Here is a 23,671-nt window from a genome sequence, read left to right as displayed (position 1 = left end):
CGAGTACAAAGAAGGGCAACAAAGCTAATATAGGGTCTGGAGGATATTAGTTATGAGGAAAGGTTGCAAACACTGAACTTATTCTCTCTGGAGAAAAGACGCTTGAGAAGGGATATGATTTCAATTTATAAATACCGTATTGGTGACCCCACAATAGGGATAAAACTTTTTTGCGGAAGGGAGTTTAACAAGACACGTGGCCACTCATTAAAATTAGAAGAAAAGAGGTTTAACCTTAAGCTACGTAGAGGGTTCTTTACTGTAAGAACGGCAAGGATATGGAATTCCCTTCCACAGGCGGTGGTCTCAGCGGGGAGCATCGATAGTTTAAAAAAACTATTAGATAAGCACCTGCAACCGCAACATACAGGGATATACAATGTAATTCTGACATATGATCACACACATAGGTTGGAGTTGATGGACTTGTGTCTTTTTTCAACCTCACCTACTATGTAATACATGTCTCTTCTGCAATAAAAAGCCTGCCTGCTCCCTGTTTGGGACAGCTGAACTTTCCCGCTAAAAATCGCAGATCACCGCCAATACTAGTAAAAACAAGAGAAACAATAAAAAGCCCCTAAATCTTTCCCCTATTTTGTAAACGCTATAACTTTTGCGCAAAAAATCAATATAAGTTTATTGCGATTTTTTTTTTACCACAAATATGTAGCAGAATATATATTGGCTTAAACTGATGAATAAATTAGTTGTTTTATATAGATTAATTTTTTTTGGATATGTATGATGCCAAAAAGTAAAAAAATAGTTTTTTTTTCAAAATTGTGGCTCTTTTTTTGTTTATAGAGCAAAAATTAAAAGCCGCAGAGGTGATTAAATAACACCAAAAGTCAGCTCTATTTGTGGGGAAAAAAAAGAAATCAAGTTTGTTTGGGTACAATGACGCAGGACCGTGCAATTGTCAGTTAAAACGACGCTGGCCGTTTCGCAAAAAATGATCTGGTCATTAAGAGGGTAAATCCTTCCGGGGCTGACCTATATACAATGTACACAAACGGCAGCCCAGGTTTCCAGCGGTTTGTGCATTAATGTTTGTTTTAGGCTTGTTTTAATGCACATTTACTGCATGGTAACAAAATGTATTACTTGGAAGTCCATATGTGAATGTGCCTTGCCACAGATTCACTTTACCTGTATTATACTGTATGTCCACCCTTGCTGTACTCGGTCTCTTGCCCACACATTGTGCCCATTCTCTGCCAGTTTGTCCACCAATGTGTTCTGAGCTGGTGTCAGTTTGACATGGGAAAGATCAAGGGGAGCTGGTTTATATCCATTGGACATCATGTACCTTTGGAATGAAATTTAAAAAAATAAATGGTTACATGTCACCAATTCTAACCCTCTACACATAATCACTTTGAACTTTTGGCTTTAAAATTGTCTGAAGGGATAGATAAAGCAACGTTTTCTTTCTCGTACATCACGGGACACAGAGCAGCCATATACATTACTACCTGGTTTATGCGCCACCTATAGGTGAATGGACACTGGTAGGATAACCAAAAACAGGAAGTGATCCCCTATATAACCCCTCACAAACAGGAAGTACTCCAGTTTTTTCGCCAGTGTCTAAAATGGTGGAAGGTCACTTTTGAGCTCTCTGTGAGCTTCCATGCTGTAATCCCGCACAGGTTCTTAAGAATCGAGGGACAGCGTTTCTAGATCGGATCCATTTCAAAAAGCTACTATGCTAAGATAAATGGTACCTGAGCCTCGTAAAGAAGGTTAAAAAAACAAGGTTTTGCCTGTAATGCAACCTTCGGGTGCTGGACCCTGCGTAGTGGAATCCTGTACACCACAGCGCTAAGGCATTCCTGCAGGGTGCTGTACAGGTCCAAGGGAGTAGACCCTCATGCTAAAAGGGTACCCAGTCCTTGAAGGTCCGTGGTGACAGAACCCGCCGCGATGGGTGAAGGCTGGACCTCTGGCTTAGGCTATTGACCTGCGGCGGGAGTGGTAAGTGGCCCTGTGAAAAACCAGGGTCCAATTATTATATATTCCCCTGCAACAATGTATGTTTAGGCTGCCATGTTTTTAAAAAAAAACATTTACCTTGCTATGCTTGTTTTGCCCACTGGAGGGCATGGGTTTGCTGCTCTGTGTATCTCTTCCCAGAGCTGCACAAGCCGTGGGAAGCTTTTAAAAAAAAAAAAAAAAAAAAAAAACACGTTTTGCTTGCAATGCTTTTTTTGCCCACTAGAGGTGGTAAGTGGCCCTGTGAAAAGCCAGGGTCCAATTATTATCTATTTTCCCCCGCGACGATGTTGCTGGCCGGCAGAGGGGACACAGAGCAGTCTGTCCTGGGTGACATGTGAGTCCCTTTGGGTGATGACAGATACAGCCTAATTATGTTTCAGTAGCTGGAAGAACAGTTTATTGTATAAGATTCTTCCAAGGGGGAATTATGGTACTAAGGAATTTGTGTATTGTCACAAAGCCAGTTACCATTGCTTCAACAAGCTTTGTCTTCCAAAGAAGCGTTCTGGGGGGGAGCGCTGCAGCAAAAGGGCACATGTGTTCCATCAGTGGCCCCTGTAGAGGCTAAAAGGGAACTCTGCTATAATAGCCTTTCCTGAAAGACCGGATGTCACCAGGCAATCTGAGCCGCTGCGTCTATCTGGCATTGTGACTACTACCAGTACTACTACCTAAGTATTTATTATTAAGAGGACCTGGCATCAGCTGTGGCTGGTTTAGAGGGCAAAATTGCTGGAATGATCGCTTCTGTCACACAAAGTGGCAGGAAGCGTGACAGGTCCCCTTCCCCTATTCCTCCTATGTTGGAGCAAGACTGGGTTGACGAGGTAGAAGAGGTAATGGTCGATCAGGCAATTGATATCCAAGCAGATGAATCTCCCTCAAGTGATTCAGCACCTGAAGAGGCTCAGATTATATCAGCCTCTAAATTACAAAAGCTTCTCATCCACTCTCTGTACAGATGGTCCATACAGCTTTTAAGTTACCTCCAGTAGAGGTCCCTGAAACACCTTGTTCCTCCCTGGGTACCTTAGAACCACAGCAGGGTACACAGGTATTTCCTATTCACCCACTCTTGAAGCAGGTGGTATATTCCAACTGGGAGCACCCAGACAGGATATTTGTGTCTCTCTGTTATATCCTATGGAGGAAAGCTGTACCAAAAAGTGGAGCGTACCAGTTGTGGATGCAGCGATTTCCTTCCTGAGCCAGACCTTAACTTGTCCAGTGGATAATACACAGGTCTTTAAGGATCCTGCAGATAGGAAGTTGGAAGCCTTGTTAAAAGGCATCCTTTGCCCTGGCAGGTTCCGCTATTCACCCCACAATAGTAGCAATTGGGGTTGGTCATGCCTTGAAGAACCAGGCTAGATGGCCCAATAGACTGGAGGACTCTGTTCAGGATAGAGCAGATCTGCCTCAGGCTCTTTGCTTTGCTATAGATGCCCTTAAAGACTCCATGCAGCAGATCTCCTGCATGGCTCTTTTGTCTGTGCATATGCCCAGAATTTTACGGCTAAAAAGCTGGTCAGCAGAGCTCCCTTGTAAGAGGATGCTAGCTGGTTTTCCTTTTCATGGAGAACGTTTGTTTGGGGATGATCTTAATAAGTACAACCAAAAGATATCTGGAGGATAGTTCCCTCCTTCCTGTGAAAAAGGTAGCTACACGGCCCTTTAAAGGTGCCACGCACTAATTCCTCAGGTTTTTCAGGCCCTTGGCAGTTCCGACGGCAACAGGGATCTGCTGCCAAAGGTAAACAGCAGGGCCAGGGCCAAAAGAGGCCATGGGTCCAAAGGGTCCATGGGTCCACTAATATTGACACCAAACCTTCCTTGCGAAGGGATGCCTCCACTCCTACAGTTGGGGGGAAGGTTGCTGCAGTTTGCAGGTTTGTGGGGAACACTAATTCAGGACAGGTGGGCCATCTCCACAGTGTCTCAGGGGTACAGGCTGTAATTACACTGTTACCATCCTCAAAGATTTGTATGGTCCAGCATTCCCACGAACCTTTCAAGAAAGGGCTTATTACTCCAAGCACTAGACAGTTTAAGGCCGCAGGGGATGATCATAGAGGTCCCAGTTCCCGAAAGGAGAACAGGGTTTTATTCGAATCTGTTCACAGTTCCAAAGCCAAATGGTGACATAAGACCAATTCTGGATCTAAGAGCACTGAACCGTTATCTCTTAGTGCGGCCCTTTCAAATGGAATCCATCCGCTCTGCCGTGACCTCTCTCCAAGAAGGAGATTTTCTGGCATCCATAGATATCAGGGATGCCAATTTTTTAACATCATCAAAGGCTTTTGCGCTTTGTCATAGAGGAACAACACTTTCACTTTGTGGCTCTGCCTTTTGGGCTCGCAACCGCACCCCGGGTCTTCACAAAGATCCTAGCACCCGTACTGGGTCTTCTAAGATCTTGAGGAATTTTGATTGCAGGCAACTTATATGATCTCCTACTCAGGGATCAATCGCTGCAAGTTTTGATAAGGAACGTGACCTTTACGGTCCTACTCCTGGTACATCTCGGATAGGTTATAAATTCAGAGAAATCGACCCTAAAACTGGTTTAAAGTTTGGAATACTTAGGCCTTACCATGGACACAGTCCAGACAAGAGTGTTCTTGCCTCCAAAAAGGGTCGAGGCCCTACAGGATCAGATTCGGCAGGTAAGCCGAAAGAGACGCCCGACTCTTCATGAGTCTTCTGGGCAGGATGGTTTCCTCATTCGAGTCAATTCCGTATGCCCAGTTCCATTCCAGGGCATTGCAGCAGAACATTCTGTCTGCATGGAGCAGGAAAATGAAGGCTTTGGATTCCTGCATGGTCATAACCCCCAAGGCTCAAGGAAGTCTCGTCTGGTGGTTAATATACCAGAATCTGGTACAACGAAGGTCTTTTCTTCTGCTATCGTGGATAGTAGTGACCATAGATGCCATCTTTCTGGCTGGGGCGCAGTCAGGGAAGTTCAACAGGCCAAGGGGAAATGGACTCTGAAGGAACAAGGATTGCCCATCAATGTTCTAGAGCTGCGGGCGATACACCTCACGCTGAATTGTTGGACAGCAAGGTTACCAGGTCACCCGGTAAGAATACAAACTGACAATGCCACGGCTGTGGCCTATGTCAACCACCAGGGCGGCACCAGGAGTCCTCTGGCTCACATGGAGGTCAATCATGTACTGTCTTGGGCAGAAATGCATGTGCCAGTGCTGTCTGCCGTCCACATTCCAGGGGTAGGGAACTGGAAAGCGGACTATCTCAGCCGTCAACAGATACATCCAGGAGAATGGTCTCTGCACCCACAGGTGTTTATGCAGATTTGCCAGCGGTGGGGTACACCAGATGTAAACCTGCCTGCATCCAGGTTCAACTGCAAGATTCAGCATTTAGTATCCAGAGCAAGAGATCCACTTGCAATTGAGATGCTCTGGTAGTTCCCTGGACTCAATTCTCTTTGATTTATGCATTCCCCCCAATTCCTCTTCTGTCACATCTATGCGCAGGATCCGAGAGGAGATGACATTAGTCATTCTGGTAGCTCCGGCCTCGACCAGGAGGGCCTGGTATCCGGAGGTAGTGAAATTAGCAGTAGGCAAGCCTTGGACTCTTCCACTCTGGCTCGATCTACTGTCACAGGCTCCTATATTCCACCTGAATTTATGCTCGCTGAATTTGACGGTGTGGCTATTAAAGCCAGGGTTCTAGGAGATCATGGTGTCTCAGAAGCAGTGGTAACTACATTGGTAAATGCCAGAAAGGCGGTCACCAGGAAGGTTTATCACAGGGTTTGGAAGGCTTACATTGCGTTGTGTGAGGCCAGAAGTTGGCATCCTCGCAGATATTTGGTAGAGAGAATTCTCTCTTTTCTTTCGTCAGGCTTAGATAAAAGATTAGCCTTGACAACAATTAAAGGGCAGGTTTCAGCCTTATCAATGTACTTCCAGAAGCCTTTGGCTTCACATTCCCTGGTCCGGACTTTTCTTCAGGGAGTGACTCACTTATTGCCTCCCGTTAAATCACCTCTTGTCCCTTGGGATTTGAATTTGGTTTTGTCGGTGCTACAGGTGCAGCCTTTTGAACCAATCAACGAAGTTCCATTAGTTATTTTGAGACGGAAGTTGGCTTTTCTTTTTGCAATTACTTCGGCTAGAAGGGTCTCCGAATTGGCGGCCCTTTCTAGTAAAAAGCCGTATTTGATTTTGCACCATGATAAAGTGGTGCTACATCCTGTTCCGCCCTTTTTGCCTAAGGTAGTTTCTGAATTTAATTTAAATCATGACATTATTCTACCTTCTTTTTTCTCTCAGCCTGGCTCGCCATAAGAGAAGCAGTTGCACCTTTTGGATGTGGTGGTCAGAGTCTACCTGGAAAGGTCTGCAAGCATCAGACGTTCTGATGCATTTTTTGTTTTGCCGGAAAGGCCCCAAGAGGGGTCAAGCGGCTTCTAAGGCATCCATTTCACTTTGGATTCGCCAATCACTCAAGCCTATGGCCTGAAAGGTAAAGCTCCTCCCTTTGGGGTTAGAGCTCATTCTACCAGGGGTGTTGGAACCTCCTGGGCTTTTCGCCATCAGGCATCAGTGGTGCAGATTTGCAATGCCACTACTTGGTCTTCGATACATACGTTCATAAGATTTTATCAGGTGGATGTTAAGGCAGCAGAGGAGTCGGCTTTTGGCTGCAGTGTCTTGCGGGCTGCTGTATAAATCTGATGGTGTTTTCATACAGTTTGTCTCCCTCCCCTCAAGGCTATTGCTCTGGGAAGTCCCAGGTAGTAATGTATATGGCTGCTCTGTGTCCGTGATGTACAAGAAAGAAAATTAGATTTTTTCTTCATACTTACCTGTAAAATCTATTTCTTTGCGTACATCACAGGACACAGAGGTCCCTCCCCTCTTTTTTTTAGGGAGTTCATTGCTTGCTACAAAACTGGAGTACTTCCTGTATGTGAGGGGTTATATAGGGAATCACTTCCCAGTTTGGTTATTCTACCAGTGTCCATTCACCTATAGGTGGCGCATAACCCAGGTAGTAATGTATATGGCTGCGCTGTGTCCCGTGATGTACTCAAAGAAATTGATTTTACAGGTAAGCATGAAGAAAAAAATCCAGTTATTACATATTTATTGCAGGTATGAAAACCAAATGAAATTGAATTACAATTAGCAGCGCTTAGATACAAAAGGTCCATTATGATCTTATAGTGAGCAGTTATCTGAGGCTTACGTTTTGGGAAGTTTTATCTTTTTTAGGTTTTCTTCTGCTTTTTCATCCGCCATTCCAACATGACAACCCAGAGCTAAGAGTGTTCTGCAGAGAGGATAGAAGACAGCATTGTAGGAAGGGCATTAAAGCAAATTTTAAATCTTTATAAAATCATAAGGGCGTACATGTTGTATTATTAAAGGATGGCTTTAAGTTGGGTATGGCTAGGGTTAGGCAGGCCATACATGGTGAGCATTTCTTTCTTGCAACCACTTATTGCAGTAAAGATATTTGCATGATTTCCTCATCAACACACACAGTGCTGACAGTGGAATTCCTCCTGCCGAGTAATTGTCTGCTCCCAGCGGGGACAGGTGGGGGAAGCCGTCCCCGCCGGGAGAAGACAGCGATTATCGCTGGTGGCTATAGCAGTTGCTAGCAATAATTGCAAGAGAATTCGGCAGGCTTCTTGTACTCAAGTTGATTGATTGATCAACTTGGTATAATCAGCATGCATATTAATGGTTCAACCCATGTATGGACAGCCTTAGACTGGTGATTAAATGTAAATGTCTGCTGACCATTATCTCAATAACATCATTGTGACATCACTCCCGCATGCACGCAGGAGCCACCAGTCATGGCATGACCCCTATTAGAAATGGTACGATGTGCCCTTCTAGAGTGCGCATGCGCTGATGACATCCGCGTATGCGCCGTAGTCATAGGCGTTAGGGTCTTTCATAAATATCTCCGAAATTGTGGAGGTTTAGGAGATATTTCAAGCACCTACAGTTAAGCCTTAATGTAGGCTTACCTGTAGGTAAAAGTGGTTGTACAAGGTGTACAACCACTTTAAATAGTATCTACTAATTGATTAATTTGGTTCTGGTGTTGTGCTTCATATAAAGTCCCACCATTCCCCCATTCCCCTCTTTTTTCAGGGATGGAGACATATGAACTCTGTAGCAGTCGTTGTCTCATATAAAGTTCCAACAATTTTGTTTAATGAATTCTGAAAATGCTGGTTGCCTGGCTGCCTCTGGCTTCAACACTTTCTGAAACACTGATTTGCAAGCATGTTGAGGTCTTAATCTGCATGTATGTTTTAGGTAATATAAAGGGCATTGGGTCAACACAACAGTCAGAGATCTCGCCTTTTCAAAATAGGAGATCAGTAATTGAAGAATATATATTTCCTCGGTACAGGTCTATTTTGAATCACAGCTGTTATTCCTAAATTCTATGTACATACTTCAAGGTCTCTCCAGACATGAGCAGGTTGTAGTTTCTCTCTGGTTCTGGCAGACTGTGAAAATCGAGAAGACATGGATGCAGTCTCTTGTTATCATCCCGAATCTGTAGAAAAAACAAGTGTAGGTGTGTGGGCCTTCCAGCGGATTTCAGAGATGAATTGACAAAACTGTATCTAATGTACTTTGTTAATCTAATACAATTATGAATAGTGTCTGCTGGCACAGGTTATGCTAGAGGCCTACCAGACAGTGTCATTTTGCTATGGAGTTAAGCTTCCATCTAGTGGTGAATATGGGAAGAAGTGTAGATTCACGTAGCATATAAAATTATCAGGCAGATTTATTCTTTGTTTATTTTCTCCTTTTAGAACTTGTGTCATTTTAATGGGAGCTATATATGCTTCGATAAGTGACAGATTTATTTGCCAATCAATCTCTCTCAATAGGAATAACTGATCTATAATTGACAACTCATTTGATTGATATGGCACACACAAGGAAGTGGAATTTGCTCAATAATTGGAAAATACAACCCTGTTTCCAAAAAAGTTGGGACGCTGTGTAAAATCTACATGAAAACAATGCAATTATTTGCAAATCGCAAACCCATATTTTATTCACAATAGAAAACATATCAACTGTTTAAACAAAGAATATTTACAATTTATGAAAAAAAGGAGATAATTTTGAAATTGATGGCAGCAACACATCTCAAACAAGTTGGGGCAGGGCAACAAAAAGCTGGCAAAGTAAGTGGTACTAACAAGGAAGAGCTGGAAGAACATTTCTCAACTATTTAGGTTACTTGGCAACAGGTCAGTAACTGATAAATGATTGGGTATAAAAAAGAGCATCCGAGAGAGTCAGAATGTCTCAGAGGTAAAGATGGGCAGAGGTTCACTAATCTGTAAAAAGTGGCATCTAAAAATCGTCTAACTAAAAATACTAGCTAAAGTACTGGCTCTAACTAAACAAAGTTATTTCCTCCATCATTCACTTTGATCAATCAGGCTTTATGCCTGATTGATCAAACTGCACATAATTTGCTTTGGTTGTTTATTAACCTCTAGGCCAGAGCGGACAACGTTGGAGATAGGGCGCTGCTGTCCCTTGATGCCCACAAGGCATTTGATAGTGTTGAGTGGCAGTATCTCTGGGCTACCATGCAAAAATTTGGATTTGGGGACACGTTTCTGAGATGGGTACAGTTGCTTTATAGCTCCCCCCAAGCAGCCATTAGAGAGGCGGGTTGGTTGTCAGAGTCCTTTTCTTTGTATAGGGGTACCCGTTGTCCCCTCTCCTGTTTGCAATCGCCATAGAACCATTGGCCGCCCTGACACGATTTGACGCCTCCATTTACGGTTTTAAATACGTTAACATGCAAGAAATGATTGTGCTCTACGCGAAGTTAAGGTTTTTGGAAAATCCTCTGGCCTTGTGGTTAATTGGAGGAAATCTTCAATTATGTTGCTGGATTCCATATCAGAGGTTCAGGCAACCACCCTTCAAGATATACCTATAGCTTCTTTGTTTAAATACTTAGGGGTATATGTAACGCCCAGGCCTATAGACTATCTTTCCCTAAATTCATCACCATTATTGGGACGTATCCGAGTTAAGATGAAGATATGGGTCAAACTTAGGCTGTCACTGGTGGGAAAAGTCAATCTTGTCAAAATGATTTTCATGCCCCAGAGCCTGTATATATTACACAATTCCCCAATGGTAGATCCCCTCAAACAGTTTTGTATAATTAATTCAATTTTTCATACTTTCCTCTGGCAGGCTAGGCCCCCAAGAATCCGGCTAGAACAGCTACAGAAGCCTAAAGACAAGGGTGGGGGGGGGGACCTAGTAGACTCTGTGATGGCCCTTCTGCATTATGTGACAGGGGTGGACAATGTGGCCGAGGGCCTAGAAGGGCTGATATTCGCTAAATCTAATAAACTGTTCCCCACTTCCTTATGCAAAAGTTCTGGAATAAGGCACGTCAGTTGCAAGAAATACGTGGTTTTACTAGATATACAGTAGCCCAATATGAGTAAAATGGATAATATGCTGAATTGCAATCAGTACAAAGTGGGCCCAGATGAAAGTTGTATGGGGTCACACGCCTGGCCCATATTTTTGTAAACAGAACATTATGCCCCTTTTCAGATTTACAGGCTAAATTTTGCCTTCCACAATCCATGTGGTTCCACTATTTGCAATTGGAACATGCTGTTAGGGCACAAGCAGGCGTAGATATATGGGAGTTATCCCCTTCCCCAATTTTCAACTACTTTTTAAAGGGTTAATTTCCAGGTGCTATTATATGTTTCTGACTATTTTTTTGAAGGGATTTCCATCCAGGGCCGCTGATAGATGGGAAAGTGATGTGGGTGGATTTGCTGAGGAACAGTGGGAGGAGGTCTTGCAGGCGGTGCCAGCATGCTCTCTTAGTGTCTCGCAACGCATGACTCAGCTTTACATCACGCAAAGGGTTCATTTAACACCAGTAAGGCTATTTAAAATGGGACTAAGGGAAGACCCGTTGTGTGATAGATACCCTAGAGATCATGGAGATCTAATATACCTTCTCTGGAGATGCCCAAAACTACACCTATACTGGTCTGGAGTGCTCAATATATGAGTGTTCCGGGTAACCATTTCGACTGACCCTAAGCCCTGTCTCTTGGGGATCCTGGATGACATCCCTATTGAAGACATTTCCAAACAAGCTATTGGTAGAGATTTATTCCAGGCCCGGAAGTTTATACTTAGGCATTGGAAGGATGCAGAACCATCATCACTGAAGGAGTGGATTACACAAATGGGTGACACGTTAAGATTAGAGTAATACATTTTCCAACTCACAGGTTGCACGGGCAAATTTGAGAAACTGTGGTCCCCGTGGTTAGATGTCCCGGGACTAGCTCCTGTAGAACTGATTCTGAACTGCATTTTACTTCAAGGCGTTAATGTATGGTGCCAATGCTAGTTTCAAGAGTAGAATACGATGTGGAGACCAAGCGTGTGAGGGATGTGGTATGTATACTTGGAGCCAGTGAGCTTCTTTTATATGTAATTGTAATGTTCATGCTCTGGAACATGCTTTGTGTTATTCTGTGTATGTTTGATTGCTTTTCTTTAATAAAAACATGTCTAACAATTTTGGAATGATGTTCCTCAACATAAAAAGGCAACAAATTTTAATATATCATCTACTACAGTACATAATATCAAAAGATTCAGAGAATTTGGAGAAATCTCTGTGCGTAAGGGACAAGGCCGAAATGCAATATTGGTGTCAGTGATCTCTGGCCCTCAGGCGGCACTGCAATAAAAACAGGCATAATTTTATGATTGACATCACTGCTGGGCTCAGGAATACTTCCAAATATTACTATCTGTGAAAACAGTTCACTGTGCCATCCAAAAATGCAAGGTAAACCTCTATCATACAAAGAAGAGACCATATCTAAATATGATCCAGAAACACCACCATCTTCTCTGTGTCAAAGCTCATTTAAAATGGTCTGTTGCAAAGTGGAAAGCTGTTTTGTGGTCAGATAAATTGAAATTTGACATGCTTTTTAGCAACCATGGGAGCCGCATCCTCCGGACTAAAGAGGAGAGGGACCTTCCCGCTTGTTATCGGTGCTCAGTTCAAAAGCCTGCATTTCTGATGGTACAGTGGTACATTAGAGAGTATGGAATGGGTAGCTTGCACAACTGGAAAGGCACCATCAATGCTGAGATATATCCAGGTTTTAGAGCAAAATATGCTCCCATCCAGACATCGTCTTTTTCAGAGAAGGCATTGTATATTTCAGGACAATGCTAAACTGCATATTGCATATAACAGCATACAACAGTGTGGATTCAATGTGGAAGAATCCAGGTGCTTAAATGGCCCGCCTGCAGTCCAGACCTTTCACCAATTGAAAAAATATTTGGCACATCTTGAAACTAAAAATGTAACAAAAAAGACCCAGGACTGTTAAGCAGTTAGAATCCTATATCAGGCAAGAATGGGACAACATTCCTCCCGCAACCTGGTCTCCTCAGTTCCCAGACATTTACAGAGTGTTGGTAAAAGAAAAAGGAATGCTAGACCCTGCATGGCCCTGTCCCAACGTTTTTGTAGACATGTTGCTGCCATCATATTCAAAATTACCCTATTTTTTTCTTAAAATGGTACATTTTCTCAGTTTTAACATTTGAGAACTTTCTATTGTGAAAAACATTTGAGTTTGAGATTTACAAGTCATTCCATTCTGTTTTTATGTAGATTTTACACAGCGTCCCAACGTTTTTGGAATTGGGTTTGTACAATCATAAGTTATTGGTCACATCTCTGTTACCATGTAATCTAATAATTCAATCAATTAAAATATGATCAAATTCCTGAACAAAGCATCTCAGTGCTGCTGAGTGATGCAACACGATCAATAGTTTTCCACCCTGGTGAACCGACTAAGTTTGACTGAATTCAATCTACATTGAGTTTAAATTGATTGGAAGAGAACTTATGCTAATTTGATAATTTTGATCGAATCACACATCGGTTAGGTAATAAAATTGAAGCATGTCTGGCCAACATAAGGTCTGTACATACTGAAAGAAAATGATTCTGTGTAGTAGACTTAAAGTGGTTGTAAACCCTTACATATATCCAGTAAAGTGACTGGCCTCAGGTGATACACAGAGATGAAAGAAATTCTCATAAGTTGTACCCTTTTATCTGCTGCCCTCTCTCGTCCACAGAATTTACTCAGCTTTTCTGAGCTTCAGAAAGCAGGGGGTGGGGATCTGATATCATACACCGCACAGCATAGAGCAGAGAGCTGAGTGTAATGTGAGAGCTGAGTGGAGGGAATGGACACACCACCCTTTGCACAGTCTCACAGGGAAACATTAGGGGCATTTCATGGAATTGTCTGGTGTCAGCAAAGACAGTCAGAAGTAACTGGTGCAGACAGCAGAGGAATGGGAAAGGAGACATAAATCATACTAGGTGCTTTGGATAGAGGCAAGTACACACTATACGATATGCTTTGTAAATTTTTTATTTCAGAGGTTCACAACCACTTTAAATTGTTGACATGTATACGAATGCAACCATTTTTACACTCACTGTCATCATTCTACAAATGCTTTGGGGGGGGGGGGGGGTTAAGGGGTCACAATCTAACAAAAGAAAAATAAGTGTGTTGTGGCATACATACAGGTCCATATGTCCATCCTTGTTCAATTCTAGTAAGGGCCCACAGTTCATGTATGTTCTCCGCCAACTTTTCACGGATTCGTTCTAAGTGAGGAGGAAGGACAATCTGTACAAGGAGATAAATATTGTATGTGAGAACCATGCCAAAATTCTTAAACAGGAGTTCAGTTTTGACTCAGCAAGATTTAGTTCTGTAATAATGGTGTCATGATTGGTACAGAATGGTGATGTCATCACACTGATCCAGGTGACACCATGTTTGAGTGTCGAGAACTTTCTAAACATGAGTTTGTTTTAAAGGATATCCAGTTTGGGAAAAATCACTGAAAGACATGTTTTTCATTATCATATAACATATTTTGCCTTGGTTCTCCCCTCTTACCTGCACAGTATCCACAGGGCAGGGGACAAAAGAGGTGTGGGAGAGGGATTTAGTGGGCCCCAGGAGATTACGAATATCTCCCACATCATGTTTGTATTCTTTGATTGGCTCCACCCTCATACGATCCCGAGGCAGTAGTGCTTCATAGGCTGGTGCGTAACCCGGAGGTGGGAGGAACTTAAACTCACCATGACGACCTCCCAGAAGGAAACGAATTCTGAGGACAAAAAAAACAATCTTTAGAATGGCAGCAAAGTCAATAATGTGCTAAAAATGTTAGAAAATGCTTTTCTCCTTACTTAATTCCAGGTGAGAAGCTTGAAACTGGGAAGAAGAGCCCATCCAAGTTAAAGTTCTCAAACATGCCCTGTACAGGATGCCCATTGAATCGAAATGAGATGCTTGGTACGGTCAAATCCAGGCAGCAGCTGACCACATCATCAGCTGTTAACAAGTGTTGGTTGTGGGAGGCTACAGCCCTGCACACCCGACCTGTTATGGAATACATACAAGAAAATATTGATGGATAAACAATACATGGACATTGATGCTTCAGTCATTGGACAATGATAACTATTTACAGGTCCCTATACAGGAGATTTCCCATCACTTCTTTCCATGATGGTGATGGGTGTAAAAAAAAAAAAACAGAAATTTGTTCTACGGGGACATAGATCATATTAAGGGTTAACAGTTCTAACCCTTCCCTGCTCTTCCAAAACTGAAATCAAGTTTAAGTTAGAGCTGGGCTATAACCAACTTGCCATAGAGGACCTGAGAGCTCAAATGTCTAACTGGGACCTTGTAGTACCTGAGGATACCACAGAAGCTGTTCTTGATGTTCACCAGCTAGGTTCTGAAGAAACATAAAAAATACCAGTAGTCATCAATATGGCCTGTTGAGAGGAGAACCCTGAGCCCTTCCATCTAAGAAACCTAAAACAAAGCATCTGTAATGGCAAAAACTGTTACTATTTGTTTGCCCGCTTACTCCTCACTGAAGGGAATGGTTGCCTCCTGTGAAAGAAAGTGCACCTCAGTGTTTTGCAGGAAGGAGATGGAATGTTGAGACATTGCTTCCAATTATGCTTGGAAAGTAGAGGACAGTAAAAAGAAAGATCGCACTGGACCCAAAGGCTTATCTTACTGGTTTTGTTATCCTAAGGTATTGATGTTGGTGTAAATGATCTGCTTCCTGGAAAGGCAGCTTCTACACTCCAGAGGATCCCCACAGTCTCATTGGTGCTCCGTTAGTGTAATGTAACAAGAATTGAAATTGAAACATCGCACCACTGCTAAGAGGTCCAGATACAACTTTATTCCATGGTGGCTGCCAAACAAGCTGCTGATAAGGCATGTGCTTGTGCTTTCCAGTTTACACTGGAAAAATACCATTGTAGGTCCAGTTTACTTCTGGCTTGTTTCACATTGTTGCCAGTCAAGCCCTGATGGGGCACTTGGACCCACAAAACATGTTGGATACTTTTTTTGGATTGTACTCATGACTTTTAATGGATCAAAGTTGTATCTGGACCTCTTAGCAGTGATGTGGCACTTCAATTTAAATTCTAGTTACATGCTTGGAAAGTATACCATTTATAAACTGTTCTCCAGATTTTTTTTCCTCAGTTGGCAACTATTATGGCATATCTATTGTTTTTTTTTATTACAGTTATAATGGGAACAGTAAAATGTTGTTCCATATTTACTATCTTTTAGGACCACAGTAGAAATTGAAGAATAAATTAAAGTTGAACTCCAAGCAATTAGATAATTGCAGACAGAGGTGTCAGCATCTTGACTTAAGAAAATATCCAACCATAAATCTATAAAGCACAGTCCCATTTTCTGATCAGTGATCTCGGACTCACCTGACCACAGATGAAGACCATCAAAAGCGAAGGAGTACAAATCATCACCGGCTCCATTGGCTCCCCAGCCTTCCCCTGCACCAGGGTAAGGGCTGTAGCCCTCAGTCAGTGCCCAACCAACTCGAAGGTGAGTAGCCTCAGCAGTTACAAAGGGTTCCACCTGATCTACAATAACTTCAAAATACCACTTTTTGAACTGAGTGGAGCCTTCACATGTCCCAAAGTAGATATTGGGTCTCATGCTGAAATAAAAAGGAGGGGCAATATTAGTAGGGAAATACTACGCATATAGTATATTATTTTCTAATGCTAGCTTTCATACACACCTGAAACACATTAGTTTACACACCTGTTTGAGTAAAATTTTAAAATTCCTAAAACATTACACTAGTCAAAATTGTTGTTTGTAAGAGCTAAATCTTTAAAGTGAACATTTTGGCTCAAATATGGGCTATAATGCTTTAATGTATCATACTTTATTGTATTTAAATATTTTTAACGGGCAGTAAACAAGCTTTAAAATAATGTTATGTTATATCCCCACTCCATACTTATGGTGCTCTCCTTTCCCCAAAGCAAACTTAATTACGTCCACCAGTGATAACTAATGAACAATTAAAGCAGCCATATTTAAAAAACATCCTGTATAAAATATTACAAATTAGGCTAATCCTACTTGAACACAGTGCTTGAAAAACAAACCGTTATTCTTAGTAACAAACTGAAATATTAATTAACATCCACTCCACTCAATCCCTTGGTGAAACAAAACAAGTCTGCGCAGGGATATAGGAGGCTTTCCTAAAATATACAATACACAGTACTTTTTATGGAGAGTGCACTTAAAAAGTCATTTTTGGTAAGTGAAGAATGTAAAAAAATTTTTACAGTTTGCATGATTACAGGTTGTAAGTACAATACTTCGAAAGCAGCAGGTCTATATCCCTCTAAAAGCCAAAAAAAGCTAATCACCTGGTGACATAGTTGACCATTCTGGTCTGGAGAAGGAGATCTCTTCTTGGTAGCAGGTTCTCCGTGATAAGATTCTGATTGGATCTTACAGCTACCCCATTACATACACAGAGAGAACAGAGGACATCCAGAACCTGAAGGAAATTAAAAAATAAAAAATAATAAAAAAGTGTTAGTTGATGCACAAAGTAACAAACAGCTACATCCCTCCCAACCAACCTTTGTATTATTAGCTTGTAGCAGTTTCATGGAAGACTGTGTAACATTTGTGCAGATTGTGTTGCTGTACTAATGTGCCTCTGGAGCTGGTGGTATGTAGCATCATTTACAAAGGGCAATGTGCAGTCATTCTTGGTAAACAATCACCTTTTAGTAGACTAACCAGAACTGTGTTTTAAACAACTCCAGCAAAGAAATTAATAATTGAAAAGTAAATGAGCAAGTGAGGGAACAAACTATCATCAGTGTTTAAAGCTGCTTGAGATTGGGATGTGTATATGGTGATTACCAGTCAGGGTGACTTTTATATTTTATGTGGGTGAGTAATCCTTGGCAGTGGACACTGGGTGCAAATTGTGCACATTTAAAGATGTGTTTTTTTGGGTTTATTTATAATTATTTAAAAGTGTTTGGCAAAATACAAAAATACAGTATAGGAATATAAACAGGGCAAATCAGCCTTTCTGCAGGGGAAACCCCCTGTTCAAATTGTATTGAAACAAAAAGCAAAGCAAAAAAACTTGGTTGCGCTGGAATGAAGCTGAAAGGTTCAGGAAAATGGATCACAATAGATCCGCTTACTGCAAGAGGGTTCCCTACCACAAAAAAAGTAGGGTCCCCTCATCCACTGTCAGGATTCACCTTCCACTTACATATAGAGTTATAACTCTGGGACTCCGGAGTACAGTTCAAGAAGAAGAAAAATGTTTTGCATTCAACACATTGCACTTTATGGTGGACTGGAGAATTGTGGACTTTTTTTATTTTAGTTTATTATGCACACTTTTATTGCATGAATTTTGTGATGAATGTTTTGATGACTTTTTGATTATTTGTATTCCTATATGAATTTCACTTAATACACTATGGACACCTTTTCTGCATTAATTTTGTAATAATTTTAGGAATAATTTTTGATAGAATGCATCTATCTATTTATTGATTTTTCACTTTATATTTATCATGTGGATTTGAGAATTTTTTTGTATATACTGGATATATAATGATGCACATTTAATTTTTTAAGATGACTCTACACTTTCCCATCCTATTGGAAACATTTTTAGAGCATCCACAAATTTTATTTTGATTTGTGGTACCCTAGCGGTTATAAGTGACTGCTGTTCATTTATTCATTGGAATTTAATACCATTGGCACAGACTATTTTACTATCTTATACTAACAGTGGAGGCTATAGCCCCACAACATTTGTAGGCCGACAACCTTTAATGGCAACATGCCGTAATTCTTGGTAAACATAACTGAAAACCTTTTAGCAGACTCGCCAAATTTTGTTGATCTTTGCGCTGTTTTTAGCAAAACCAATACAGAAATTAATAAATGAAAACTAAATGAGCAAGTGCAGCACTGGACTTCCACTCAGTGGAGCCTGTAGACCCATAAATTTATATGGGTCAAATAAAATACCCCCTTGTTTATCTGGTTTTACTAGTCCTTACCCAGCTTAGTATATAGTAACAATATGCAAATAAGTTATATGAGATGGCTGTATTTTTACTAATCATAGGAAAAAAATGTGTGGCCAATTACTACTGTTACCTACTGTGCCTAATGGTAAATTGGCCCTAAGTAGGCAACTATACTGAACCCCGAGTTACCTTATGATTCCGTCCATGTTTATCGAGCAGAGAAATAATTGATTTGATGTGATTTTTCTTTATAATATTCAGAACTTCAGGACTTTCAATCAATACACAGTATAAAACTTCCAAAATGCCTGCAACAAAAAGAAGATTGGGATCAAACACAAAAACTCCATGTGCAATTATTCTAATGGATGACTCTGCATCACCAATGGATTTTAATAAATTCTTAAAAAGAAACTGTATTCAATATGTTTCTAGATATGTGTGTCAAAGTAAGCAGACTTAATGCTGTACTTGTTGGTATGCATCTACTATGTGTACATGGTGGCAGCCATAATTATTAATTTCATATTCAAGCTCAACTTTACGATTAGTAGTGCTACACAATGCCTCTGCCTCATTGTTCTCTCAAAGTGGAAGTTTAACTGAACTTGACCAACTATTGTATTCTGTCTGGACATACTCCATTACTAATACTGCAACTATTTCAATTTGTCAAAGGATTATGTTATTAACCCTTTAAAGAACTAGGAAACACATTTAGAAATGATGCCCTGGTTCACATTCCAGGAGGGGCCTTCTTGGGTGCTGTGGATGCTTTACAACAGGGTTGCTCAACCCAATAAAGAATGAGGGCCACTTAAGTGATTTGGTAACTGGTCGTGGCCACAATAGATTAAATTGGTTTTGAATTTTTTATTTTGAATAGCATAATGAACATTTTCCACCTGCAACCGCTGAATGCCGATGGTAGGGAGAGGAGGAGAAGCCAGATTTTAGTGGTCGCAGGAAGAAAATGGAGAGGTTAAGTTCCTGTATATTCCGTCCCCACAGCCCCTCCTGTCCAAGCGTAAAACAGAATGTGGCAGGGAGGCCGAATGGCTCCCCTGGAGCATGAGGCAGGGTCACATTTGCAACCCCTGACACTACGCCAGTGGTTGGGGATGTGTCGTAAAAACACATTTCAACTATGGGGTTGTACCGCCTTCCAAAGTACACATGAAAACAAACGCTTACTGTCCTGAGCCCCCTATAAGGCTGCTTTCACACTGATGCGCTGCGGTTTACCTGCACTGCGGGTGAAGCGCAGTTCACTTGTGGCTTTCCTGTGAGTTAGCTGTGCTTTGCCATAGGTTTCTGTAATACTCCTGCATTCAAAAGTTTTGGTGCACTTTCAGAAAGCGCACCAAACCCGCATATGAAATAGAAGTGTGCTTCTCTGGTTTGAGGTTGAGGGCCTCATCAAAGAGCTCCACGGGTCATGGGTTGGGCACCCCTGCTTTAAAATGTTCCAAGACATTATTCAGGATATTCTCAACTCATTGAGTTTGTGTCACATTTGGCTTAATTTATGTGTGTATGACAGCTCAACTATCCATATTGACCTTAGGCAGTCAATAGATTCTTCTTTTCAGTCTCCAGCTTAAAATCCAATTGGAAACTATATACCACACACACACCTTATTGCCAGATATCTTGATAAATGAGTTATATAAACTTTATTATTGATAGGAACCAGAAAGTCAACTACACATCTGCATTTCTACTCTAACAAAGTGGAATGTTGGATACAGGGCCAGAAACAAAGTTGTTTTGCATGAGGAATAATATGTTATATGGCAAGTCCTTATCCCTCACCTGAAGAAGCTTCCAGCCGATCCAGTTTGCTTACAACCCAGTCCAGGTTGTTGGAGAACAACGCGCAATTGGATCGATTACCCCTTATTAGAGACGCTGAAAGATAAAACGCTCAATGTAATTTAAACAGATATTTATCTAGAACAAACGTTCAGAACATGAATTACTCATACTGGTAGTGAACTCACCTTTTTATGATCAAAGACTAAGCAATGTGTGCAAAGGTTGAGAAAAACATCTCAAAATGTCCTTGCAGTGCAGCAGTATGATAGTAGACATGTGGAACAGACTTCTGGCGAGTGATAATTGGTCTATTATTTATTGTACCTGTAGCACCCCATTAAGCTACTAGTGGTGAAAATTAGTGTTTAGCCTCCCTGTAGTCAGGAATAGCAAAAATTGTTTGGTTATGTCTGCTCTGTGCTCTACTGTTGTGGGCTTGGTTACCATACCTCCCAACTTTTAAGCCTGAGAATGAGGGACGTAGCGCGCCGTGGCAAAAGGGGTGTGGCCAAACATGATAGTGGGAAGGGCTTGAGGGCAATGGTTAAACAAACCCTGGGCTTCCTTGTACCTATAAAAGTAATACAAGTATGCTTTGGTTACTGTACCATAAGCTGAAGTCTCAGGGATACATATAAACTTCAGCACAATAATTTAAAAAATGACTTCCAATACATGGGACATGGAAGACGGGAATACGAGAATGCTATGGATGGGCTGAGTGCATACAGGTGTATGGGTGGGCTGAGTGCATACAGGTATGAGGGGGTTGAGTGCGTACAGGTGTGTGGGTGTGCTGAGTGCATACAGGTATGAGGGGGCTGAGTGTGCACACAGGTATGTGGGTGTGCTGAGTGCGTACAGGTATGAGGGGGGCTGAGTGCATACAGGTATGAGGGGGCTGAGTGTGCACACAGGTGTGTGGGTGGGCTGAGTGCGTACAGGTGTGTGGGTGTGCTGAGTGCATACAGGTATGAGGGGGCTGAGTGTGCACACAGGTATGTGGGTGTGCTGAGTGCGTACAGGTATGAGGGGGGCTGAGTGCATCCAGGTATGAGGGGGCTGAGTGTGCACACAGGTATGTGGGTGTGCTGAGTGCATACAGGTATGAGGGGGGCTGAGTGCATCCAGGTATGAGGGGGCTGAGTGCGCACACAGGTGTGTGGGTGGGCTGAGTGCATACAGGTATGAGGGGGCTGAGTGCATCCAGGTGTGTGGGTGGGCTGAGTGCGTACAGATGTGTGGGTGGGCTGAGTGTGTACAGGTGTGTGGGTGGGCTGGGTGCGTACAGGTATGTGGGTGCGCTGAGTGCATACAGGTATGTGGGTGCGCTGAGTGCATACAGGTATGAGGGGACTGAGTGCGTACAGGTTTATGGGTGGGCTGAGTGCGTACAGGCATGATCAGTGAGAGGGGGTGCCAGTTATTGGATCCGCCCTGGTTGCCAAATGCTCTAGGTACGCACCTACCAGGGAGCTGGGAAATAGTGGGTTGGAAGAACACAGATCCCTGCCTGCATATTGATGCTTTTCCAGCCAATCCCTGGTCAGGGTTGTAAGTGATAAGCAGGGGGCTGAGAGGGTATAAATAGGCTGGAACCCGGAACTGAGGTCTCTTGTTCCTGGGGGAGTAAGACCAAGCTTGAGGGCTGTGGTATCCCTAGTAAATCCACCTGCAGCTGCAAGAATCTTTATGGGGTGCTGGCTACTGTTTGGTTGGGGAACCTCTGTTCTATTCTCCTGAATCATTTGCAGAAAGCTTCCTAAGGAACCAAGACACAGGCAATTGGAGTACAGAAACTGACTGATACTGCAGATGGCTACACAGTATTCAGGACACAGTGAGTACCAGCCTTCTGGACTTAAAGACTTCCTTTGGCCTCTTTTAGGAGATTTACGTTATTACCAGTACCCTCAGGACTGTATTCCGGTTAAGGTGTTCCTGTTTAGTTCCACGTTTGTTTACACATCAAAAGGGGGTGCCTTCACCCTGAAGTATTAGTGTCCTCTACTACTAGTTTGTCCTTTGGAGTATCCCTAGGCTCACCCTCACACTATCCAAGTTCATACCAAAAAAAAAAAAAAAAGACATGCACAGTCTGTTCTCTGCCTTTAACTGATTGGGAAATACCGTGTGCTTGGCTGCAGCGTGCCTATCAGCGAATGGAACCTGGGATCATACAGCCAGGCCATTTATGGATCTGCGCTACATAATTATATTTCATCAATGCTTTTATCATTGCTCCATGATCGAGACCAAACCAACATTTAAATATTAAGTAAACTATATAGTTGAGGTTTTCAACTTGCTCATAATGTGATTCCTGATTTATTTATTTTTCTTAATGAAGTACACACAGAACAATACTGACCAAACAGAACTGTAAACCTTAACTTTGTTGTTACTGATAGATGTTGCACATAATTTATTACAGCAGAACTAAACTCATTGATTTAACTGCTTCCCAAAAGACTTACATTCAGGACATGCCACACATGATAAAGCCTAGTACACCTGACAGCTCAGGAGGAGCTACTGTACTAACTATGCAATGTCAGTACAGCGATCTCCCCTGCTGTGCTATTATGTTCTGACAGGGGAACGGTTCCCCCCCTAGAATACTGCGGTCAGTGCTCTCAGCCATTGACTGAGATCGCTGATCAGGAGCTGTTCGACAGACTTTTTTCGGTCATGCAGCATCGACAGAAGCCAGCTGAATGGCCGGCTTCTGTCGGACCAGCTGCAGTACACACAGGCTGAATGTCAGCCGGTTTCTATTGAACCAGCCGATGCCGCCTGACATTCGGCCCATGTGTATTAGGCTTAACTGAAGCAGTTGATTGTTCTCCCCACCTAACCTGTCAAGCCATCAAAGAGCTGGTGTCACCACCGATCACATGTGCAGTACCATGGTAACTGGAGATCAAACAGAGGCTAATAAGGCAATTTTCTTGGCTATAAAATGATAAGAGGGTTTAATTCTACTTTAATACTACCAGTGGAATTTTTTTTTTTTTTTTTATAATAACATTTTTTATATCAAAACTTTAAATTTGGTCATTAGGAGCTTTAGTAAATGTGCACAAATCCAGCTCTTTATAGATATTATACAGGATTTATATTAGATATGTTATGACAAGTAAGGTGAGGAGGAACTTTAGTGGCCTGCACAGAGCCCTGACTTTAATTCTATTAAACACCTTTGGGATGAATTGAAACACTGGTTACAAGCCAGGTCTTTTCATTAAAAATCTGTACCTGACCTTATAAATGCTCTTTTGGCTTAATATATACAAATTCCTTC

The 23,671-nt window shown here is 42.0% G+C and overlaps 1 protein-coding gene across 13 annotated transcripts in view; it reads right to left on the bottom strand.

Annotated features, from left to right (window-relative positions):
- Positions 1 to 23,671, bottom strand: part of RYR1 (ryanodine receptor 1) — a 302,237-nt gene that overhangs the window by 182,134 nt on the left and 96,432 nt on the right. For all 13 annotated transcript variants that reach the window (XM_073598714.1, XM_073598720.1, XM_073598713.1 and 10 more), the window contains 10 exons: positions 20,365 to 20,460; positions 18,739 to 18,857; positions 16,900 to 17,033; positions 15,928 to 16,169; positions 14,356 to 14,548; positions 14,057 to 14,273; positions 13,676 to 13,780; positions 8,465 to 8,568; positions 7,231 to 7,314; positions 1,153 to 1,312 (listed from right to left, as the gene is read on the bottom strand). In XM_073598714.1, coding sequence (XP_073454815.1) covers positions 1,153 to 1,312; positions 7,231 to 7,314; positions 8,465 to 8,568; positions 13,676 to 13,780; positions 14,057 to 14,273; positions 14,356 to 14,548; positions 15,928 to 16,169; positions 16,900 to 17,033; positions 18,739 to 18,857; positions 20,365 to 20,460 — 1,454 coding nt within the window. The remainder of the gene's footprint in view (positions 1 to 1,152; positions 1,313 to 7,230; positions 7,315 to 8,464; positions 8,569 to 13,675; positions 13,781 to 14,056; positions 14,274 to 14,355; positions 14,549 to 15,927; positions 16,170 to 16,899; positions 17,034 to 18,738; positions 18,858 to 20,364; positions 20,461 to 23,671) is intronic.

This window comes from Aquarana catesbeiana, linkage group LG09, assembly GCF_042186555.1.
Source record: "Aquarana catesbeiana isolate 2022-GZ linkage group LG09, ASM4218655v1, whole genome shotgun sequence".
NCBI classification, from domain to species: Eukaryota; Metazoa; Chordata; class Amphibia; order Anura; family Ranidae; genus Aquarana; species Aquarana catesbeiana.
This window is presented reverse-complemented; position numbering and strand designations above follow the sequence as displayed.